Genomic DNA, 22,282 nt, shown 5'->3' on the forward strand with positions numbered 1-22,282 from the left:
AGAAGAGCCAGAAAAAGCTGTTTGGCCGTTTATAATATTTGACTTTATGACTCAGTGGCGAATTCTTCACTGAGGTTTGTTTTGTAACAGATTTCTCTCTGCAATGCGATTTGAATCCGCCGGAAATTCGTGCAAAAAGGAGGCCTCAGGCTCCAAAAATGACTTCAAATCTTTTTAGACAAATAGAAGCAAACAGAAGACAGTTTGCTCAAATTTTAAGTTCCTGAAGCGAAAGCACGAGCGAGCAGGATGGAAGTGGGTTTCAGCACTGGAGGGACTCAGGATTGTTGGTGTTTCGGGTTACAACCCCCAACCCCCCCACCCCCACCCCTCCAGAAGCAGTGCCACTGTCGCCCCCCTATTTCTGCAGCGGCTATTTAAGGCTGGAGGTGGATGGTTGGTGGGGGTTGCATCTGTAGCAAGGACAGGCTGGTTGACACTCAGCAAGTAGCTTCTCTGCTCCTGTGTCAGACTCAGTTTAATAAGTGGGTGTTCTTAAATGTTCACATTATCCCTCAACGCCAGTAAACATGTTTGGGTTCTTTTTTTCTTTCTTTTTTTTCTCGCACAAACTGCGATCAAACACTGCGATGTGTCCACACAGTTTCATCTCTGTCACAACTTCATCTTCCGAGAAAAAGACAAAAATAAAACCAACCACACAGTTAAACCAGGCTGGATGGAGCTCCTGACTGGTAACTGCGAATGAGTGACAAGCTATCCATCTGTGTGTGTGTGTGTGTGTGTGTGTGTGTGTGTGTGTGTGTGTACATACTGTGTTCGCCGTCTGCAGCGTCGTCACTGTTGTGGTCGAAATTCTCGTACGAGTCCCACCGGATGAGAGGATCTTGGGTGTTGTAGTCCACAGAAACGCTGGGCCCGTTCTCCAGGTGGCTAAGGCCTGGGAGCGCATTGCATGATGGGTAAAGTGAAGATGTACAGCACCGATTGCACACATACATAAAAATATCTCAATTTTAACTGGGAGGAATGGAATACCTTTGATTTTCTGTGGCCCGTACGAGAAAACAAACTCCACCTTGCCGTACTCTGGGAATCTATCATCTGTAGATGGGCAATGTGAGAATTATCTTTGCTTTTTTGGGAAAACAGAAGACGTCAATGCACACAAATACAATATGAGAACAAAAATGTGAGGATTCATGACGAGGGATCACTTACCTTTGAAGGTCTCGTCCAACTCATTCTTCCCAAAAACCACCCCCAGGTCGTGGATGGCGCAGGTGTGGAACTGCACCCTGAACACCACGTCTCTGGTGGGGTTCCTGTACCTCTTGTGGTAACACTTCAACTGGTGAAGGTTAAAAAAAAAGGACAAAAAGGATTTAAAAATGGGACAAATACTGCTAAAATGCCAGTTCAGGCAGTATTCTCCTACCAGGATGTCTCCCTTCAGAAGCAGGCCAGGCTCGATGGTGATGCAGATACTGGTGTTGCTGTCTCCTTGTACGTTGCTGTGTAGTAACAAGAACTGTGTGTAAAAAAACACATCCAGGAGTGACTCTTAGCATACTCAGCTGAAACAGAAGTTTCCCTACTAGATTCCTGACGTGTAGACCGGTTGCATGGCCTGGTAGATCTTCAGGAACGGACGGCAGCCTGCGAGGGGAAGAGGAGGGGATGAGAACGAGCGGCGGCAGCAGTTCTCGCTCCATATTCGGTGCGTGAGATACTCGCTCACCTCCTTTGGATTCAAAGTTGGGAATGCCGTGCATGATGACGTGATGCAGGAACAGAGGCTTGTTGTTGATCTTGATGTGTCCAGACAGAAGCCCATTGAAGTAGCGCACATACCTGCAGAGAGCAGAGCGGCAGGGAAGGATAAAGGATTTCAGAGAGGTGTGTGTGTGTGTGTGTGTGTGTGTGTGTGTGTGTGTCAGGGAACGCCGAGGGTTCACAGCAAAACGAGGAACTGTTTGAGCTCCGTTCCATCATCAACATTTTAGGCTGCTGTTTTTCGTCAGTTTCATTTCGTGGGCCTGAATCATCATCAGGATTTAGTTGTTCGATGTCGATCTTTTGTTGGTTTTATCCGGATTTTGACCTTCAACTAAAATGCCAGCATCCCTTTCTGATGTTAAACTGGTGTTTGGGTGTAAATTATTGAAGATCTGACCAGCAGAAAACAAGAAAAATTCCCTCTCATCCTCTCGACAATTTCTAAAGGTCCCACGAATGACCTCTAATGTTCATGAGGGCGCGCGTAGAAAGGCTTGTTTTGTTGTTCGAGACTTTACAAGTCAAGAGGATGGGAAGCGAAGCCCGGTCATTAAAATCAAACTTCTTGGCTGCATCGTTCACGCCAAACATTTCGTGTCGTGGTGCCAAATAAATTAAGAGATATCTTGAGTGCAAAATTGATATTTTGGCTTCACTGTGGTGCATTTAAGCACAAAGCTCCCTCTGTAACTGTCGCAGCAACCTGACCATTACACTCCTTTATTACTTTTGCAAAAGCATGCATTTTGGTCTGCTGGTCGTAACAAATATCCAGAAGGTTTCCAGGAAACCCAGCCGCTGGTTTGGAGATCCTCCGTCATAAAACAAACTGTTGATCAAAGTTTTGACCTGATTATGGCGCTGGATTAAAGTTTGTGGGATCACCAAAATAATCATGGGATTATTGTCCGGAGATCATGAATATCAGGTTCCATGGTAATCAGGCCAAGACATGTTGAGGATCCAGGACTTAATTCTGGCTGGATCACAGACCAAATCCTCATGGACTAAACCCTCATCCTGTGTGGTTCACCTTTACTGCCCATCAGTTCCAGCCAAGACCCGAATTCCACTCCGACTATAAAACGCTGTTTCTCCGCGATGGGAACCGTCAGAGTGAATTGGTGTGTACAGAGGCCAGTCGGGGGTCTGTTGAGTTAGTGTGGTCTGCTTGTTAACGATGATAATGATGAGGCTACCAAACGTGACCTTGACTGCGGGGTCGCTCCACGCAGACACTCCCCTCGCTGTGCTGTCAGCGGCCAGATGGTTTAGCCGCTCTGAAATTCAATTAGAAGGCAGCGCTGAGGGGAGGAGGGGGCTTGTAGTATAGCAGAGTCATTACTGTAGTACCGTGTTCTGTCTTTTGTCAAATACTGCGCCGTGGTAAAGGTTCTGCATGTAAACTCTGCTGTCCTGATGATGCAACTGGTTCTCATCCACTCCCATTCATTGTGCTAAGCTAACTAGCATGAAGGACATCCATCCTCTCCTCAAACTGTGTCCCGTCACCTTTGTGAAAAGGAAATAAACAATAAAAACAAGTTCTTAAACAAGACAATTTAAACCTCAGCAAATTGTCAAGGACGCGTCCCATCTTTTGCACCTCCATTCTGCACATTTCACATTCGAAGCTAAACATGAACACCTCGGCCACAAGGACGAGTTCCTGGGGAGTAGCAAAAGAAAACGCAAACAGATGGATGATTGTGGAAGGGTGTTGTCCTTCCACGTTCTAATCGCCAAGTTCTCCCACGCAGCGAAGTCCTGACCTTCCTTTGTGCCCCAAAGTTGGATCACAATGGTGTTTTATGATGTGTCAGGGTCTGGTTAGGCACTCCAACACTTGGTTAGATGGTTTGGTGTTGTTAAGTTTAGGGGACGGTGGCGGTTTTGAGAACACTTGACTCATGGCTGGCTGCGGAGATGGAACACTCCCCCTCCACAACCATATCTTTGTATTCATGACTTGCCCGGCTATTTTTCTTGCAAGCAGACCGCAACCACTTCCAAGCTGTTTCTATCATAACATCAAGCGTCTCCTTAAGTCTTAATCGAAGAGGTGAGGTTTTCTACCAGATTTTCTTTCTATTTCTGCTCATTTCTTCTGAAGACGTGAACAGAGTTTCACTTTTCTCACGCGGGGAGCAAAACACAACCGACGCACTTCTCATCCCGAACTTTTCCAAACAGCAGCAGCAGCAGCAGCAGCAGCAGCAGCAGCAGCAGCAGCAGCAGCAGGGGCTCATCTCTCACTCTTCATGTCACACATTCCAGACCATAATACTGGCAGACTCCAGGGGCAGAGATAATTATATCCAAAGCAGGAAATAGCAGCATGGCAGAGGGCAAGCCTATAGACCTGTTAGACGATGGCTGGCTGCCTAATTCACCGGCTGAAGTGAAGCGGTGTTAAGTCCCCCGCGCTGTCGCTTGTGTTTCTTCATTTGTTCCCTGCTCATCCTTCACAGGATCCAGATTCCTCTTCTCGCAGGTGAAGAGGCGAGGGGTCAATCCTCTGAGCAGCGGCCGTCTCATAACGCAGAGGCAGCTCATGATAAGCTCAGAGCAGATTGATGACTTGGAGGAGGAACGTCTTAAATGAACGCATTCCCATTCAAAATAACATCGCTGAAATACTTGATCTGACCCATTCTGGTTCAAGTGTTTGTTTTTGCTCTTTGAACAGATCATTATCTCAAAGTGCTAAAAGAGGAGAAGTGGAGGGAAATGTGCGGTGATATGCTGAGAAGACGGGAGTGAACTGCCACCAGTCTCCCCGGAGACAGGAGGAATCTCTCCGACGGACATGATGGATGGATCATCACAATTATCCTGATTAAAATGAAATTGCAGTCAAACTGAGCGGCAACAACGAAAGAATTTCCTCTGTGAGAGAGTTGGACACAGCCGACTACTTCTCCCTGTCTCCTCTCTTCTTACGTGTCGATGTTTAAACAAACAGGTCACGACTGGGTATAAAAAGAAGACGTGGCAACCCCGACTCTTGCCTGTGATTAGATTTTATCGAATCATCTGCTGTTTATTGTCAATAAAATCTCATCATAATTTCCCAGATGTTGAAATGGCTTCTTTTGTACATCCAACAGTTACTTTCTGTCGTAAATGACAAAAAAAACCTACAAATTTTGATACTCAAGCGTCTGAAAGGAGCAGATTTTAGTCTTTTTTTTTTTTTTTTGCTTGAAAAATATAGTCGTGGATTAATTTCCTTTCAATTGACTCACTGATTGATTGATCACGTCGCCACGGCAGAAACAATTTCGACATGGTTGGCAAATCGAAATGCAACAATAACAAAAGAGAAAAGGTTTAAAATCTCAACAAAGTTGATGAGCGAGTTTAAATGGTTGACCTGCCACTCGGCTGCTTTGACATCTAGCAACGAGCCATGACATCACCGTAACTGTCACAATAAAAACCGAAAAAAAAAACAGTCTGGTGAGTGTTGATTTAAAGCAGGAAGAATGTGTTGGTGACAGGTGCAGCGCAGCTTGAGCCTCTATTTTCCCCTAACAAGATCAGAAGATCCAAAACAGACATCCGACTGTCCTGATGGAGGCAAAAAAACTGGAGCTCCCTGAGGTCCTAAATCAAGTTATCGCCCCCTTCTGGTCATTAGAAAGAACGCAGCTTTGCATCAGCTTCACTTCTGAAACCCATATGGTCTCGTCCATTTTTTGTTTTTATACAGGCGAGTGATGTCAGCAAACAGGAAGTGAAGCAATAACTCACCTTTTCTGTGATGGCTGACCCACAGGAAGCGCTTTGTCCTCGTAGAAGCGTCTCATGGCGAACCTGTCCAATGCCTGGTCAGCACTGTACCACAAAACAGATCACATGAGCATATTTGTCATACCAGAGTATGTGTGTGTGTGTGTGTGTGTGTTTTTTGTTGTTGTAACTTATACAGAATCAAAAAGTAAGCGCCTTCTGTATTTTGGAAAGTTTCAGAAATATCCTCTGGGCTCACGAAGCAGGTTCCTGGCGCTGTTATTAACATCTGGTTGCATAAAAGAATGATGACCTTTTTGGAACGTTCTTTATCTAAGAGCCAGAAAAATAAACCAGCCAGGACGGATTGTTTAGCCAATGATAATCACATCAGAGTTTAATTTTCCAGGATGTTCGAGTCTTAGACCTTGTAAATGTGATGGATCGGCGCTCTCGTCCTCACAAGACCTTTTCAGGAGGATCTGAGGTGACTGAAAGGAATTGAAGCGCAGATCTTTTTTGAGAATTCTCACAATAGATTTCATTTACAGACGTGCTGGTACCTGGCGGATATGTTGCTGTAGTGCATGTAGGCAGCCACCACCACCCCTGTCCGGCCTCGGTTCCCCTGCGCGAGAAGAAAACCGTCAGTAACACGAGCATGAAGTTTATTTGACACAGGAAAGCATCAGTGTTTGCCCTCGAGAGCAGCAAAAGGGGAGCCTGCACACTGTGGCTTGACTTGCAAAAACCTTATTGGAGAGACAGGCTGTGAGGACTGAAATGTTGCGAGTTTACGGTCTTCTCAGGAAGTTCAGGTCTGTTTCCGGTTTCACAGCCACACAGAGGTCAAATATATCGTTCAACTGGTTGCAAGCTGCTTTGATTGCAACGCGAGTGCAAAAAGCTCTTCTTCCCTGCTGGGTTACCTTGTTGTGAAGTACCACGACGTTGCGCGGGTCTCCGTTGAGCCACGTGTCGATGGCCTTGCACATGCTGCAGATCTTGTCCAGAGGAGGTGCGTGGTGGTCTGGCCAGCCGAACTCCAGTACCTGAGGGGGATAATCAAGACCACGCCGGGGCAGCATGAGCACCCTTGATGGACGTGTGAGTCCTCAAGTGCGTCTGGAGTGTTTGTACCTTGTGGTTTAGCTTCGCTAAGTCGTTCCTCAGCTCGCTAAGGTTCAGCACCTGAAACCAGAACAAAGGTCAGACCGCCGCTCGTTTATTTTAAACGCTGATCTTTGGATCCACCCCGGAGGCCTTCCTCACCAGGTAGTGTTCGCCATGTTTGGACCGCAGCATCGCCGCCACCTCTTTGAGGTGGGCGGTGTAGCTGCGCTCCTCGGCAGCAGCGGGGAAAGAGACGGAGATGATCCTCTCCGTGATGTAGACCAGGTCCACCTCATAGCTCTCCTCCATGGCCTGAACCACGCTCTGACTCCTGGGGAGGGATGAGAGTATCTTAGCTGTCTACTGCGTGTTCCTTTGTTTCAAAACTCTACTTGTTGGTGTGAAGGACAGTTTTAGACTCTAGTCTGCCAAAGCAACATGTGTAAGTGTTCGGCCAATCAGGAGCAGGGATCAAACCAAACATCCGCCCAGTATTAGAGTGGTGCAGGCCTTCATGGAATTACAATAAAAGCTGCAGCCTCTGAGTTACAGTTTATTGAACTAAAACTGCAGTTTCAGTGAAAGTGAGCGACACACACACGATTGCTGTTTCCCTGCTGACCTTTAATTGGAATTTTCTGGGAAAAAGAACAAATGGGAGAGAGGCGGTGTAATGCAGCGAGGTTCTGAACTTCCAAACATGGCAGGTCACCTCACCGCTGTCTCGACACGAGGCCGGCTCACCAGGCTCGTTTACTTTCACAGATTATCATCTTTACAAGAACATTCATGCAAAGTCTCCAATTTCTCTCTTGCACGAACGTTATATCATCACAAACCATCGAATTTAAACTCCCGTGGGACATTTTTGGAAAGGAACCGATGTCCAATCCTTCACCGACTGTTGACACGACCCCTGAGATCTGACACGGCAGCCGAGGAGCCATCAGCTCCATCGGCATACGAGAAGAAGAATAACAGACAACAAAGGAGGAATGAGAACAGATAGAAAGAGAGAGAGAGAGTCCAGGGTTACAACGGATGGATGCCTGAACAAAACTCGGCAAATCTCAATTTGGGCAACATCTAATGCTTCTTCCCTCAGATTAAAGTGATTGATCCCTTCATGTTTTTACCCGCCGCATGAGGTCACGGTGACTCAGGGATTAAGAAAACTCCAATTACATATGTTTATCTTGAAGCTCATGGAGACCGGCTTTAACAACAACAAACCCGTGCAACTTCTTTATCCAGACGGGTGCTGATCATCTACCAACACTTCAGTTTGAGCTGACGTCTGGTCCTCCTTCTAAACTATGTGTTCTGATGGATTTGTCCATTTGTGGATTATTAAGCGTCCAGCTGGATAAAGAAAACGTGGATTATAATCTGCAAAGCGAGTTTCTAAACACACACTTTGGTGTTGTTGGTAGTCTGCCTCCATCAGCTTCCATTCGCTAATGCACTGTAGCTGGTGTTTCCTGACTTCTGAGTCACCAAGAAATCCCACGGGTGTGTGTGTGTGTGTGTGTGTGTGTGTGTGTGTGTGTGAGTTTAAAACATCAAATGCTCAGAACCAGAAAACCTAACGGTAATCCTTGGACGCAGCGTCGCTTTGAACACGCGTGTGCAGACATTTAACGGTTGCACAGAGCTGGCCTAGCTTACCGTGACTGCTTTCGCCTTATCTCCACACTCTTGCAGGATCTTGTAGACCCCTGGAGAGACACATTCATGAACACAGTAACACACAGGGATTCACTGGGAAACATTCATGATCCACTATTGATGCTGGTGTAGAAAAAAGAAAAAAAAAAAAAAAAAGCTGTTTTGGGCAAAATGGTTAGATGGAGAGGTTTGATGGAAAGAAAAGAACAGTTTTGAAAGACGGGAATAGATGTTATAATGAAGGAAATATAGAAAATGCAAAGAGAAAGTCATGACAAGATGGAACAAAGGGAAGCGGGGAAGAAAAATCCCACTTCTGTGGTGTGTTCCAGTTCTCAGGTCCTGTCAGGACTTCAAATTATCCTTATTTACTGAGGAGGGAGAGAGAGGAAGTCAGGCTGTTCCACTGTGACAGCTCTGCAGAGGGAAAATGTTATGAAACATACTGCACTGTCGAGGAATCGCTGCATAATAGATGACAAAGTTCCTCCTCCTGTTTGTCGGCCCAGGAGGGGGGTGCATGACTCAGCTGATAGAACAAAAAATCATCACTCGCTGAGAACCCCCCCCCCCCCCCCCACAACGTCATAGAGAGCGCCGGTGGAGTGGTGGGTGATGCTGGCGAGAGGGGTCTCTAATCATGGTGCAAGGTTAAACACACAGCCCAGATCTCTGGGAGCGGTTTCTCACCGATGAAACCAAACCCGCCCCCCAAGAACCCCAATGGGAAGCATAATTCTCCCTGATTTGACAGGAACCAGATGCTAAGCGGGCTGCGGACGCTGGTGTTTGCAAAATGAAACAGCCTGTTTGCGAGGGGCTCCGGGGGTGTTGCGCCGCCACATTTCACATCACAAGAACAACCTGCTGTCTTGTAGCAACACGAACGCCCGGTGAAAGTCAGCGCAGCATCGGCAGCCATTTGCATTTTTGAGACAGGATGTTGCTGGTTGTCACTCAGTTGTGCCTGGGAAGTGTTGACCATGGGACAATGAAAGTCTTCATCCTTGGTTGCCAAGCAGAATCGGCCTATTTCAGCTTTGATGCACTGACGCCAAACTTCACCGACCAACGCGCGTTTCCATCCTGAGAGACGCAAAAACGTAGGTGTCATTTGGCCACTGGGGGGCGCTGCATTAGGTAGAAACAATGTTGCCTCGTCAGTCTTGCTGCTGCTGTTTATTTCTGGATTCTTAAGCTTTTGTTTTGGCCTCGTGTTGTTTTGTGGTCATTTTCTTTCTTTTACTCTTAATATGACTCGGATACGATGGAATCAAATAGAAATAAAGTGCCAACTGCAAGTTTTGATGTTAATTTTTGTGAAGGAAGTTGCTCGTTAATCCTAAATATTAGAAATGGAAAATGATCTGAGGTAAATGACCACCTCCAGGACACAAACCCAAACTTTTTAAACACTGATTTAAAATAAATGCTATAATAATAATAATAATAATACATTTTATTCAAGGCACCTTTCAGGACACTCAAGGTCGCCGTACAAGGTTAAAAACAGGGTAAACAGTGCAAAACATAGCAAAACAGTGCATGCTATAATGCTTAAAGACATGATTTTAATCAGGTTTCTATGGCAACCCTGCTTTACGGAATTGTTCTCTTACATCATAAATCCGTACACGCCACAGAACAGAGCTAAAACACACACAAAAACTACAATACCCAAGAAACTTTAAGTCAAGTTTCAGATCTGCATCAAAAACACAATGCAGGACAGTAATGTCAGCTCTTGTAGAAGGAGGAAACATTGTAGGGTCAAGGTGCTGCACTTCCTGTGTGGGCGTGGCCTACCTTGCCGAGAAGGTGCCCAGTGCTCCACCTCCAGGATGGGCGCAGGCTGGCGAAGCGGCTTTGAATGGAGCTACACAGCGACATGGTCTAACGAGATAACGGCCCTCCGCCCTCTACTGCTTCCCTATCAGGGTGGAAAAATGGCAGCTCGCCAGTTCAGAAATTCCAGGGAATCTTCGGGATCGTACGTCCATGGTTAGATTCACATCACGAAGGATCACTCAGGTGGGAAAGGCGCTACGGAGTCATCGTCCAATTCTTTCTCACGCGTCCTCTGGTCGTCTCCCTCCAGCCTGCTACTCCTCCCTCTATCTCTTTATCTCTCATTGCTCCCCCTCCCCTGTTTCTCCTTTTTTTCCCAAGCAGTTTGTGATTATACAGTAAGTACGTGCTCGGTGCTGCACGTGACCTCAGCAACTCTCGAGCAGGCCAATAGAAAGCTAAAATACCTCAAAACTATGTCTCGGCCCTGTTGTCTCTATTGTCTTTGCAGCTGCACCATTTTTTTTTTTTTTGTGTGGCATTTCTTACAAATTCATCTTCCTTTGTCCCACAACAGTGTTTTTGATTTCCAGCGTCTGGAGCTTACAAGCACATATCCACTCACTTTCTAGCCTCTCTAAGCCAGAAACTGATTTAATGCACATGGATGACCCAGACGAGCCCCGCTCTGACTCAATTATGGTCACGATGGGGCATTTAGACTCCAAACCACCATGGATGTGTCTTCTATGGAGCAACCAAGAAAACATTCCATCATCATCATCACCCCCCCCCCCCCCCACCAGCTCTGTCAATACACGACACACAAACATAAGCACACATAAGATGACGGTTCAAGGGAAATGCGATGAGAAAAATGAATGGATGCAATGAAGGAGGCCATGTCCAAGTAGCAGCAAATATCAGGGTGTGTGTGTGTGTCTGCATGTGTGTGTGTTGGGGGGGGGGGGGCCTTTGATAGCAACCGCTTATTTAGGGAAGGAAAACATGAAGATTCAGGTATTTGTAGCTGCTTGCGTTGCTGGTTTTGACGCCCACATTTCCCATAAAACCCCTGCAACCTGCAGCGCGCTGGAACTCTTTTTCATCTGTTGTTTTGCTGTTTGTTCAACTTACAGAAAAAAAAAGATGATTGGCATCACGGCGGAGAGCACAGGAAAAGAAAAGTCAATGCATTTCCTCATTTCTCTGCACGGCGACGCCCCCTGATTCGCCCTCATCCGGCGGAATGTAGCCTTGATCGCTAACTCGTAGCCCGACTGCTTGTTTTCGCGAACATGGAGTTGAGTTGAACGTCTTCTTGACCGCGACAAACATCAGACAGAAAGCAAGTGGAAGGAGAAGGAGCTTCACAAATACATCCCAGGTCACGAAGGTTCCCAGAGGAAAAAGACAGCATGGATAAAATCCACCATCAAGGTGATTTGTGCGGATCTGATCTGGACCTGCGTTCCTGATTCCTTCAAACTCCATCTTTGTGTCCTCCTGCTAACATGTGACCAACACGGGAATGCTTTCTGATTTAAATAAGGCCTAAAAGTAGCATTAAACTGAGTACACATCAGGAGTGATGCAGTCACCAGAGACTATGGGATGCCATCCATCCACCCCCCCCCCCCGCCTTCTCCTGCTGTCTCTGTGAGGAGAAACAGAATGTGAATTCATCTCCAGACAGGCCGGTGTACACACACCAATCTGTGTTTATAATCTGACTCTGAGTCACCGTCAAAGCCCCGTCGCTGATCTAAACATCCAGCCGACCAAACGCTCTCTCTGACGTAAACTTTGTCATGACTCACAAAAGAAAGAAGACCAGGGGGAAAAAAAACAGCACCACGGATGCAAGAAATCCGTTTTTTTCTTTGTCTGGTTTCATGAAACCTGCTTATGATCCACAAACCTTTTAAATAAGCTAACAAATACGGCCCGGCTAAACTAAACAGTTTTCTTTCTGCATTAACAGCGGTTCTCTTCTCTCTTATTCCTCTGGAATCTTCTAGAAGAGAAAAAAAAAACAAAAAACCTTGACTTGACTTGGCACACGGTCCTGGCACAGGCTCGGCTCAATTTGCTGTGCGTTGGCAGCAACAGATGTCACGACAGCTTTTCTAATTTCGTAAGGTATGTATGAAATATTTCTTCATCCTGAACCATGCGGGGGGAGATTAGAGCACCTGGTGGTCAGTTAGGATCGAGGAACGAAAGCAAATATGGGACACATCCAGCTTGGATAAAAATCCACAACAACACAGCGATTACACATCACACCTGTATCATTGTTTTGCTCTGTCTCTGATTGGCTGATTGGATTGCACGGTGCTGCCCCCTTCTGCCAAGTGTGTGAAATCACACACCACAAACAGTAAACTGGACACTCAGCCTCACACGAGAGCTCAAATTTTCAGTTTGATTTCCGCAGGGGGGACCTTACATCCTCTTAAAGGAAAGCAATGCGAAAAGTTGTCATAAAATGTTCGTATGATGTGAAAAGTGATGCATATTTTCATGCACAATCCTCCAAATATCCACACGTGAATCCCACGCTGGCTCAAAACCCAGAATCTCAAGCAAGAGATTGTTGTGGTCTCGCTGCGGCTGAGGTCTGGTAGGGTCTGGCTCAAAAACAGGTGGCTAGGTTTACGTAAAGATCACGGTTTGGGTTAAAATGCCAATAAATATGTAATAAATAGAACCGGCTGCAGTTGTTCTAACATTTGGCGAGAAACACACGGTTTTGCTGCCACAACCACGGCTGCATGTGCTCAGAACATCTTGGTAATAACACCCGGTTTTGTTGCTCAAAGGACGGCTGCAAATATCCTGACGTCCGGCTACAAACACGCAGTTTTGTGGCTCAAACACTGGCTGCAAATTCATATCCGTGGGTGAAAGTACGGAGAGTGACTGAGGGTCTGGAACTGCCAAACAAGCTCTGCCGAGTTGGCAGATTCACGTGTACGTGGTAACAGTAGATTACCGGGATTAAGCGATGAGATTAATCATCACCTCTTTCAACGGCGATCCAAATGAAAATCTCAACGATGCGACTCAGGATTTGACTCTTCTTTACATGTGAGCAATACAAGTGAAAATTAAACCCATCTGTCATTGTTGAACATCGCCCCCCAAACCCCACGAGCATTAATCTGAGCGCTGACAGCCTCCAATCCTCTGTGAAGCACTTCCAGCAGATTTTGGAAACTGGCTGCAGGGATTTGCTTCCATCGCCGCCGCAAGAGCATTTGTCACGTTGGACGCTCGTATTGGCTGATAAAGCCGGTGATAAGATTCCAGTTGATCCCAGAAGTGCTGAGGTCAGGGCTCTGTGGAGGCTCACATCAAACCGCTTCTTCCCTCCACGGACGACAGTATTCCCATCATCGGAATGACCAGATGAAGTGAAAGCACCTCATAAACACATGAACCTGTTGATGATTGTTATTCCAGCGTGGTGCTGCAATAACAACATCTGCATTTATGAATGAAGAGCTCTTAAAGCATGTCTCTAATAAAGAAGAGGCGTTACTTACCGGCGTATCTACATGCTTTAATGGCAGCTGAGGAGTGGGAGGCTGCAGAGAGAAGCCAGACAGAGTCACGGGGTTAGACATTGTTTCTCTCACACGGAGGAAGAAACAACACGGTGAGCCGGAGGATGCCAAAGAAAGGAGGTGGAGGCTGTTTTATTTACATCCCCAGAGCCACTCTGTTAACCTTGAGGAGGGAAACACTCATTTATCACACATAAAAGGACCAGGACCTGAACTTCTCCAAGACTTTAAATTGAATTTTGTGACTCACGGAAGGAGAAGCAACGCTCAGAGTTCGTATAACGGACTAATTAAGTGAAAAGAAACGAACCAGCGAGGATGGTTTTCGATGAGGAATCTAGAAGTCAGATCGTCAGTGGAGGATTTCACACTTTGGTGATGCTTTTCTCAGTTTTTAGAGAGTAAAAGACGGATTCTTTCACGTAACGGGTCATTCTTGACTTGGAACTTGCAGAAACAAATTAGAGAGGGCAAAGACCCACCACGGAAAGTCTGAGGATGCAGACGGGAGCCAAACTCGATGTAAAAAAAAAAATAAAAAAAAATCCATTTTTAAACACGAAAAACCAGATCGACACCAAACTGCTACACGCTACATCTCTCCACGAAGTTTGGTGTCTTATCCTGCTCATAAAAATAAACCAGGTAACATCCCCAGTGGAAACATTTTTGAGAAAAAAAAAAGGGAAATAACATTTGTGAAATGGCCATGCCAAACAAAACAAAACTATAAAATAAACAGGCTCTTCTCTTCTGCACACGCACTTCTTAGCACTCATCTTCTGACTGATCCCTGCTTCCTGAAAACGCTTTTCTGACATTACCTTCATTTACAGGCTTGCTTATAAACGGTGTGTTGCTGAATGAGGCAGCGATGGACAGACGGACAGAAAGGATGTGATGCATAGAAATACATGTCCACACACACACACACACACACACACACACACACACACACACACACACACACACACACACACACAACCACAGCCTGACAGGGATCCATGTATTCAGGAAAATCTCTTAAAGGAGTTAAGTACAGCGTCTTAGGCCGAAGTGAGCTCTATAAACAAAACCAGCGACTGTTTAACAAGCTGCAGCAGTCATTTAAAAAGGGCCGGCGTCCAAAGTAAATAGACGAGGAGTCGTTACTGTAGCTTGGAATGTTCCTAATTTGGTCATATCACTGGTGGTTCATCTGAACATATGAAACAGGACAGTGTGTTCCATGCTTTATTTAACTTTGTAGAATACAATCATGACGATGATCAAATTGCTGCTCCTGCTGCTTTTCTAATCATGTCTCAGCGTTCTGGGAGCGGATCAAAACTCACATTTGACTCCGCTTTAACGGAGCCCTGCAGCTCCTCCTGCAGCTTCATTCACATTCATTCAGTGTCTGTGACTCGTCAGCAGCTCTGCAACTCCAAACAAGACAAAGGAGGTGTCTTAATCTGCGCTTGGAAAAAAAAAAAAAAGGAAGCTTTTATGGTTATGGCCTCTGACCTTTGACCCTAACAAACAGCCAAGTGGTGTGTGTGGTTTTGCACAATTCCAGGAAGGATGATTGAATTAGGAGGGAGATTCCAGAAAAGCTCTTTCCAAGTTTCCTTCATGGTCCTGTTCGAGTACACGCGCTCACACACACACACACACACACACACACACACACACACACACACACACACACACACACACACACACACACACACACACACACACACACACGTTCTACTCACCAGGTCATAGTTGGTGGATGTCTGACATGCTGTGGTGACCTGTGAACAGAGATGATGAGACAGCATTGAATCCTGCAGTAGCGTTAGCATATCAACACGTCCAGTATTCACGAGGGGGAGACACAGTGACCTGAAGTTCTAGTGATGATGTCATCAAACAGAGACGATACTGGAGAGTAACTCCACACAACAAACACGCAGGACTGTCTCTCTGGCCTGGCCCAGCCCATCAGGTCAGGTTTAGTTTGTTTTTTACCCGCTCATTGCAACAAAATTGTGCCTAAAACAGCACCAGTTTTAATGAATTTGTCATTATATTGAAAACCAACTCATGTGAGACCAGCCAACCAACTCTGCTCATGACGTTTCTACAGTCAGAGCTTCCGGCTCTCTCCTTGTGTTACCGTTAATTTAACATTTTGCCATAAACCGCTGCAACTTTTGAAAGCACTTGAAAGCTTTAAGGTCCTGCAAAACAACAACATCATTCGACAGGAAACAGTAGATCCTCCTGGCTCTCTCTCTCTCTCTAACACACACACACACACACACACACACACAAACACACACACACCCACACCCACACACACACACACACCCACACCCACACACACACACACACACACACCATTATTATAAAGTCAGATGAGAGCTCCTGTTGCCAGATCTCCCAGCAACGTGTCCCCATCGCCTCCAAATTAGAGCGGTACATATTTCATATGTTGCACTGCTAGTAAAAGCAGCATCTTTAAATAGCAGTTCAGGCTCTAAAAGCGTTTGCTCATAGTATCCATGACAAGTGCGGCTCCTCGTAGTCTGCATCACCCTCCGCACCACAACTCGCTGATTGCCATGCAGAGGCCGGGACTTGTCCAGCGCGCTGCGATCAGATTGTGTTTACAACATGGGAGTTCACGCGTGCGCACGGTGAAGCCAGTGTCGTTTATGTGGTGTGTGGCGAGGGCTGCGTATCAGTAGACAACAGACGCGGGCAAGGAAGGAAGCCGCTGTAATTAGTTTGCTCTGAGAAAACAAAAGACTCATTGACTTTGTAATGCTATCATCAAGCATATCAGAATTCAGAGGCTGGATAACATCGCCGCAGAACAGATCCCACCCGGAGCACCGAGATATGCAATGTGATGGCATGAGTCCACCAGTCAGCACCGAGGCTAAGAGCTCTGGCTAATATCCAGCATTCATAAAACCATATTTAGCTTTGGGTTTTTTTAAACACGTGAAAGCTGCCAGACATGTCATCATGGCGTTACGTGCGCGTACGAGCCCCTCATACCACTCACTCACTGCTTCCTCTGAGACTCACGGGGAAGTTTTCCTTACACCTTAAAGGCAAAATGTGTTTAATCCATGCCGATGTTGTGAATAAGGTCCAGTCAGGTTTAGGGTGAGGTCTAGCCAGCCATCACGGTTGTAGTTTTTTTAAAGGATTATCTTGACTATCGCCTGAACAAAACAGGAATCAAAAAACAACAAGCCTCTAAAACCAGTTTCTGTTGAACCGATCCAAGACTCCAGCCTCGGATTCACATTTTACACCATTTGAGTTCATTTTTTCCCCTCTCTTTGTTCATACCGGTTGTGTTCAGGTGACATCGTACCTAAAAAAGAAACCTCAATTACTCCTGCAGTAACATTTCAGTGTGCAGGCAGACATTTGTAAGATTTTTTTTTTTTCATTCTCAAATATCATTTCCCACCTGTTTCAGTCACGAGAGAGAAAAACCACACTGAGATGCCACATTTTGACTCAGTATTTTTGTTTTTGAGCTTCCTGCCGGCGAGTCCGCTCACGCACGCTCTTTACGACCTTCCCTACCTGCAGCCATGACTGACATTCATGCGACGGTGTTGTCAGCCCCCGTGACCCTGTGACAGGGGCATCTGCTGTTATTTACAGCTGACAGGAAGTAGAGTCCGCAAGTAAATGTCGTGATGACGACTCCCGCTGGGATCGATTGTGTTGTGACATATATTCATGCATTTAAACATGACTTCTGGGAGACATGCCTCATTTGCAGTGCGTCCTCACCACATGCAGGGTGCAGCAGGGCCAGAACAACACCTCCATATATGGTCGGTGAAGCTGGAAGTTGCACTAATACAAGCTTCACGTGGTTTTCACCGGCTCAGACGGATAAAAGAGCAGGAATCTCCGAGAGGCCCTACCACACACTTCCGCATCACTCCGGGATAAAAACCTGCACTTCATCCATCCGTGATTGTTTGTGGGGCTCATCTCCATCTCAAAACCAGTGATGATGACTTGGTTGCAAGAACAGTTGACAGTAAACCAGCTCGTTTCTGTGTCGGTGTGTCTTTTGCGTATAAATTAGAGGAATCACTTGTTCTTTGACCTCTACAATGACCTTCCCCAAAGCAGCAAAGTGACCTGGAAACCACAAAAAAAAGAACCTCCGCTGGTGAGCAAACACAGTCAAAGTGGGCTTAAGCGTTTAAAACAAGAAGCTTATAACCTCATCTAATCACGAGGGGTGTCTGGAAGCCACTGAGCAAGAACAAGGAGCTGCCGGGGGGCCCGGCAGAGAGGCCTCATCGTGGGGCAAACGGGGGCGAGTTTAGACTTAGCAAAGGTCAAGCGTTGCAGGTGATTCTCTGCAGCTCTGGGATCAGCCGGAGCTTGAATGACTTCTGCGAGCGGGTTGATGAGGAGACGGAACTGAGCTGATTCACCGTCTGCAGGTTAAAGCTTTGTTCGAGGAGCAGGCGACGTGTCTGCTCACTTAAACAACAATCCGATGTTAATCTTCATGACGGAGGGAAAGCATGTGTTTGCCACTGTGCATAAATCTCCCCGGCTCCAATAAGTAAGCCTGCCATTGGTCCGACCACACTCAGAATTCCTCCGGCACTCCTCCTGCCCACACAAGAGCCACTGCCACATTGATGGCAGTTTGCCTGAGAAAGTAAATTCTTCACTTTCCAAACTGGGGCCAAATAAGGCCCGAAGCTCAAACAGCCCCTTCGGAGGGATTTATGCATCGCCGGCTTTCTGTTTTACTTGGAGGGCTAATAAATCCACCCGGCGTTATGATGGTGGAGAGGCTGTTCCTGTCTGCTCTGACATTCTGACATGTCAAGTGCGGCATGTTGGAGTGGGTGGCAGTGTGTTGCTGGCAGGGAGCGCGCTGGCAGTCAGGTTGTCGATGGTCAAATAATATCTGATGCCGGTAGTGAGATAATAATTTAGATTGAGGGTTGCCAAGATGAAAGACTGTCTGGCAAAGATTTGCCTCTATTTTTTAAAAGAACTCCACTCTGTAAACATGCCATTTTGTCAAATTCTTGGTGGATGTCTAAATTTGGAGCTCAACTATGAGAAATATGCACTTGATCTGGTTTTCAGTGGAAAGTATTTGTGACCCAGGAAGATCTAACTGATGTACAGAGAGTTCTGAGGCAGGGGAAAAGGGCCGGAGCGCACCGAATCGTTGCAGCTGTTTCAACTGGTGTCACAAACAAGCTGTCCTGGACCGCAAAAAACAACAGCTTCTGAAAGCTCTCTCGAAATCTTGAGGATAAGAGAGCAAAACTGCAGCAACATGCCTAACATGCCATAAATAAATCAACGGGCACAAGCAATCACCTCCACTCCACCGAAAATAAATCGCTGGCGTTGTACGTCTCAATCTTGCATTTATGGCCCACTGTTGAAATTCCGCAACAGCGCAGCTTGTTGTTGCACTCTTGAAAAATAATACTGTTTTATGACGTGTCGATGCTACGGTTAGGAACCAAAAGAACCACTTGGTTAGGGTTAGGAAAACATCACGGTTTGGATTAAAGCGGTAAAGGACCTCCTGCTAAGTCACTAAATTTAGACGTCATCACAATGCCTGTCAGAAATGTTCAGATGAGCCTTTTGTGTGTGTGTGTGTGTGCGTGTGTGTGTGTGTGTGTGTGTGTGTGTGGTTTGCAGAAACATGCATTTTATTTTGGCAACCAGCCTGTAATAGTCCAGAAAAAAGGCACCACAACATAAAGGAGGTAATCTTAAAATGAGATTCATCATGCTGGATTGGCTTGTTATTTCAATTACTGTGATTGCCAGAGATTTGTGTCCACTGACATTATTTCCCCTCAAAACCAAAGCCGGGGCCCGTCGAGGAACCTCATAAAGTGGACGCACAAGAGGCCAAAGGATCAGCGAGGAAGCAGCTATTAGATCAAGCCACAGCGAGCGGTGAGCCGGCTCTGGCTTGGCTCGTAAGACCCAATCGCGGCGAGCTACAGTACAGACGACAAAACACTCTGTTGAACAAGGAAATGATGAATATCAGATGTGCAATTGTGGCTCGCTTTGGACACAGGTTGAAAACCTCGCCCGCCTTCCATGCAAGTGGGGCATGATTGCACATCATAAATGTGAAGTCATTTGATCAGGCTGTTAGTTGTGGGAGAACACTTGGCTCACCTGGTTCTCCTCGTCTTTTAGGGTTTGCCATCATGGGAAAAAGTTGCAGGAACAACTAGAGCTGCATCTCCTGCAGTAAATGCAACGTGAAGCTGGCAAGATGCAGAACCAGGCAGACGGAGCTCACTTTAACATGGGAGTCGACGGTGCGCCCTCACTCAGCCTCTTTATCAAAAACTACAAGTCCCATCATGACGAGGTCAACAGGAGCTGACAGAGGACAGATGTCTGTCTCCCTCTATACTGTATCTACCATGTCTGGGACTGAGAGGAGCTTGTCCAGCTGTTTCCATGCACTCTAATGCGAATAAAGAGCTGAAAAATGACACTTGAATCTTAGTAGTTTTAAAAATATAAAAGGTGGAAGTAAAAAAATTACAGACTGATTTCCTGATTTGATGATTTTTTGGTCGCTGAGATTGTGACGTGGTTGAAAGTCGGCGACAACAAGAGCAACAACAACAGCAACAGAAAACAAAACGCATGTAAGAATGTGAATTAAGATCTTCAACACGTGAAGGCGTATGATTATCTTCAAAGGTCGGCCATTCCTGGAAGTTATTGATGCTGGCTGGTGCTGATGTGTCACTTCCTGTTTAATTAAGGGCGGGCACAGGATGCTCTCAGCTGACCACTAATGGCACAGCCGAGCGAGAATACAGAATCAGTGGTGTGCGAAGAAAAGTGCAATAAGTACAGGCTTGCTGGGGGACAGCAAAATGCTGCTGTGTGTTTGCCGCTTTCTGGCAGCTCAGCTCAGTCGCTACTAATTTCGCCTCAAATGCATTTCTCACACTTCCCGGTGCCTGTTCTGGTGCTGGCACGGCTGCAGAATGTTTTTAAAGGTTTGGAAAACAAACATTTGTACAAAAAAATGACAAACAGGAGTGAGTTGACTGATTTCGAAGATCTGTATTTATTCTGGATGATTATTTTTTTTTCTGCAGGTTCCAAAGTTTCCCTGGGTTAAAGGGATCAGGGTCAGTGTCCGATGAACTCCCCCCCGTGTTTAATTGCAGCGCCATAATAAACGTACATTCCTCTCTGTTGTTGCAGTGGGAGACGGGACATACAAGCCTGCTGACCTCTTGGCCGCTCACTGGCATCCTCGTGTTAGCTCAAGGTCAGAGGTGAATGATCATCTCTTCAAGGGAAATGTTGAGAAAAGCAAAGATATTTTCACTTCCTGCTCTACTTTGCGAGGCGTCTGATTAAGCGTAGACAGAAAACACATGTTCGACCGGTCGCTCTCTGCGCCGCCGCCACAAATCACCGTACGTGTCGGGTCATGAAAGGCTTCCTTAAGTGAACTCTATCCGGCTCCCACCGGGGCAACTTTCTCATGAGAAAGTCGGGAGCATTTAAAGCTGAGGAAAAGAGTAAAATGACATCCATGTGTCTGGTGAACAATCACGCAAACCTCGTTTTTATGAGCTTCAAACAATCTGAATCCAGCACGCTCACTCAGCATGTCAACATCTCAAACTACAGATGCAAAAACTGCATGTGTGTGAAAATCTGCAGCTCTTACCTGCACACTGGTGCTACTTTTTCTCACGCTCTCTCCCCCTCTGCCTTGTTTCTACCTCTGCATTCTCCTTGCCTTCAGACCCCCCCCCCTCCTCCTTCTCCTCCTCCTCCTCCTCCAGGAGAGAAATAGGGCAGGAGAGGGAGTACCAAATACAGAAACGTACCCCCCCCCCCTCCTCCTCCTGAGACCCTCTCGCTCAAAACAACAGCAGTAATCCCAAACGCGTGCCAGAGAGCTACTGAACTCAATTCCGCGCAGCCTCTGCACTGGACCAGGATTCACTCTTTATACTGCTGGCTTGGCTTCTTCCACTCCACTGCCAAGAAATGTTGAAACACTCTATATAAGGCCAAGAAAGTGGCTTGGGGCTCCTTATGATTCCGGTACCCAAAATGAGAGCCGTCCGGGGGCAGACAGTAACTGTATCTCTGCGTATCCCTCCCTCTGCTAACCCCTGTCAGGCTGTTTTCCCTTTCTCTCCTTCACCACACTCCTTTTCTTCACTGTTGACAGATGCTTGACAGAGAGAGAGAGGGAGGGAGAGAGAGAGAGAGAGAGAGAGAGAGAGAGAGGGAGCGAGAGGGGGCAGAATTGGAAGGAGATAAAGAATAACTGTCTCTCTTCCTCTACTTTTATCTTGTACCTTATGTGACTATAAATCACCATGAAAAACAAAAACAAAACGACAACTGCATCTGAATATAAAAACTTTGTTAAAAACTTCTCACGTACTCCAAAGGCACTCGGGTTCTTCATCTTGTTCATACAACATCCTAACTTGTTCCCACAAGATATGAACATGTGGGCTGTGCTGTTCGTTTTCACTGTCTTGATGTAACTCTCCGGAACGTTGCAACAACTCAGGAGGATGTCAGAGAGGACAATCAGTATGATATATTGTTACGTTTATCACACGCCGGAAAAGGTTTTTTATTATTATAAC

General features: G+C 46.3%; 1 protein-coding gene across 14 annotated transcripts in view; it reads right to left on the bottom strand.

The window, feature by feature from the left end:
• tns1a (tensin 1a) overlaps window positions 1-22,282 on the bottom strand; it is an 89,163-nt gene that overhangs the window by 22,837 nt on the left and 44,044 nt on the right. For 13 of the 14 annotated variants that reach the window (XR_015112321.1, XM_086200903.1, XM_086200870.1 and 10 more), the window contains 14 exons: window positions 15,356-15,394; window positions 13,596-13,637; window positions 8,257-8,306; window positions 6,748-6,919; window positions 6,616-6,666; window positions 6,405-6,527; window positions 6,039-6,103; window positions 5,497-5,580; window positions 1,703-1,815; window positions 1,560-1,620; window positions 1,400-1,475; window positions 1,183-1,312; window positions 1,000-1,065; window positions 776-901 (listed from right to left, as the gene is read on the bottom strand). Coding sequence is in view for 13 of the 14 variants with exons in the window: in XM_086200903.1 (XP_086057029.1) it covers window positions 776-901; window positions 1,000-1,065; window positions 1,183-1,312; window positions 1,400-1,475; window positions 1,560-1,620; window positions 1,703-1,815; window positions 5,497-5,580; window positions 6,039-6,103; window positions 6,405-6,527; window positions 6,616-6,666; window positions 6,748-6,919; window positions 8,257-8,306; window positions 13,596-13,637; window positions 15,356-15,394 (1,198 nt within the window). In the remaining variant the exon portion in view is untranslated. Of the gene's footprint in view, window positions 1-775; window positions 902-999; window positions 1,066-1,182; window positions 1,313-1,399; window positions 1,476-1,559; window positions 1,621-1,702; window positions 1,816-5,496; window positions 5,581-6,038; window positions 6,104-6,404; window positions 6,528-6,615; window positions 6,667-6,747; window positions 6,920-8,256; window positions 8,307-13,595; window positions 13,638-15,355; window positions 15,395-21,339; window positions 21,384-22,282 lie in introns of those variants that run through there. The other variant, XM_086200928.1, reaches the window with a different exon arrangement.

This window comes from Aulostomus chinensis, chromosome 1 (assembly GCF_037954235.1).
Source record: "Aulostomus chinensis isolate RoL2024-O1b breed Wild chromosome 1, RoL_Achi_v1.0, whole genome shotgun sequence".
Classification (NCBI taxonomy): domain Eukaryota; kingdom Metazoa; phylum Chordata; class Actinopteri; order Syngnathiformes; family Aulostomidae; genus Aulostomus; species Aulostomus chinensis.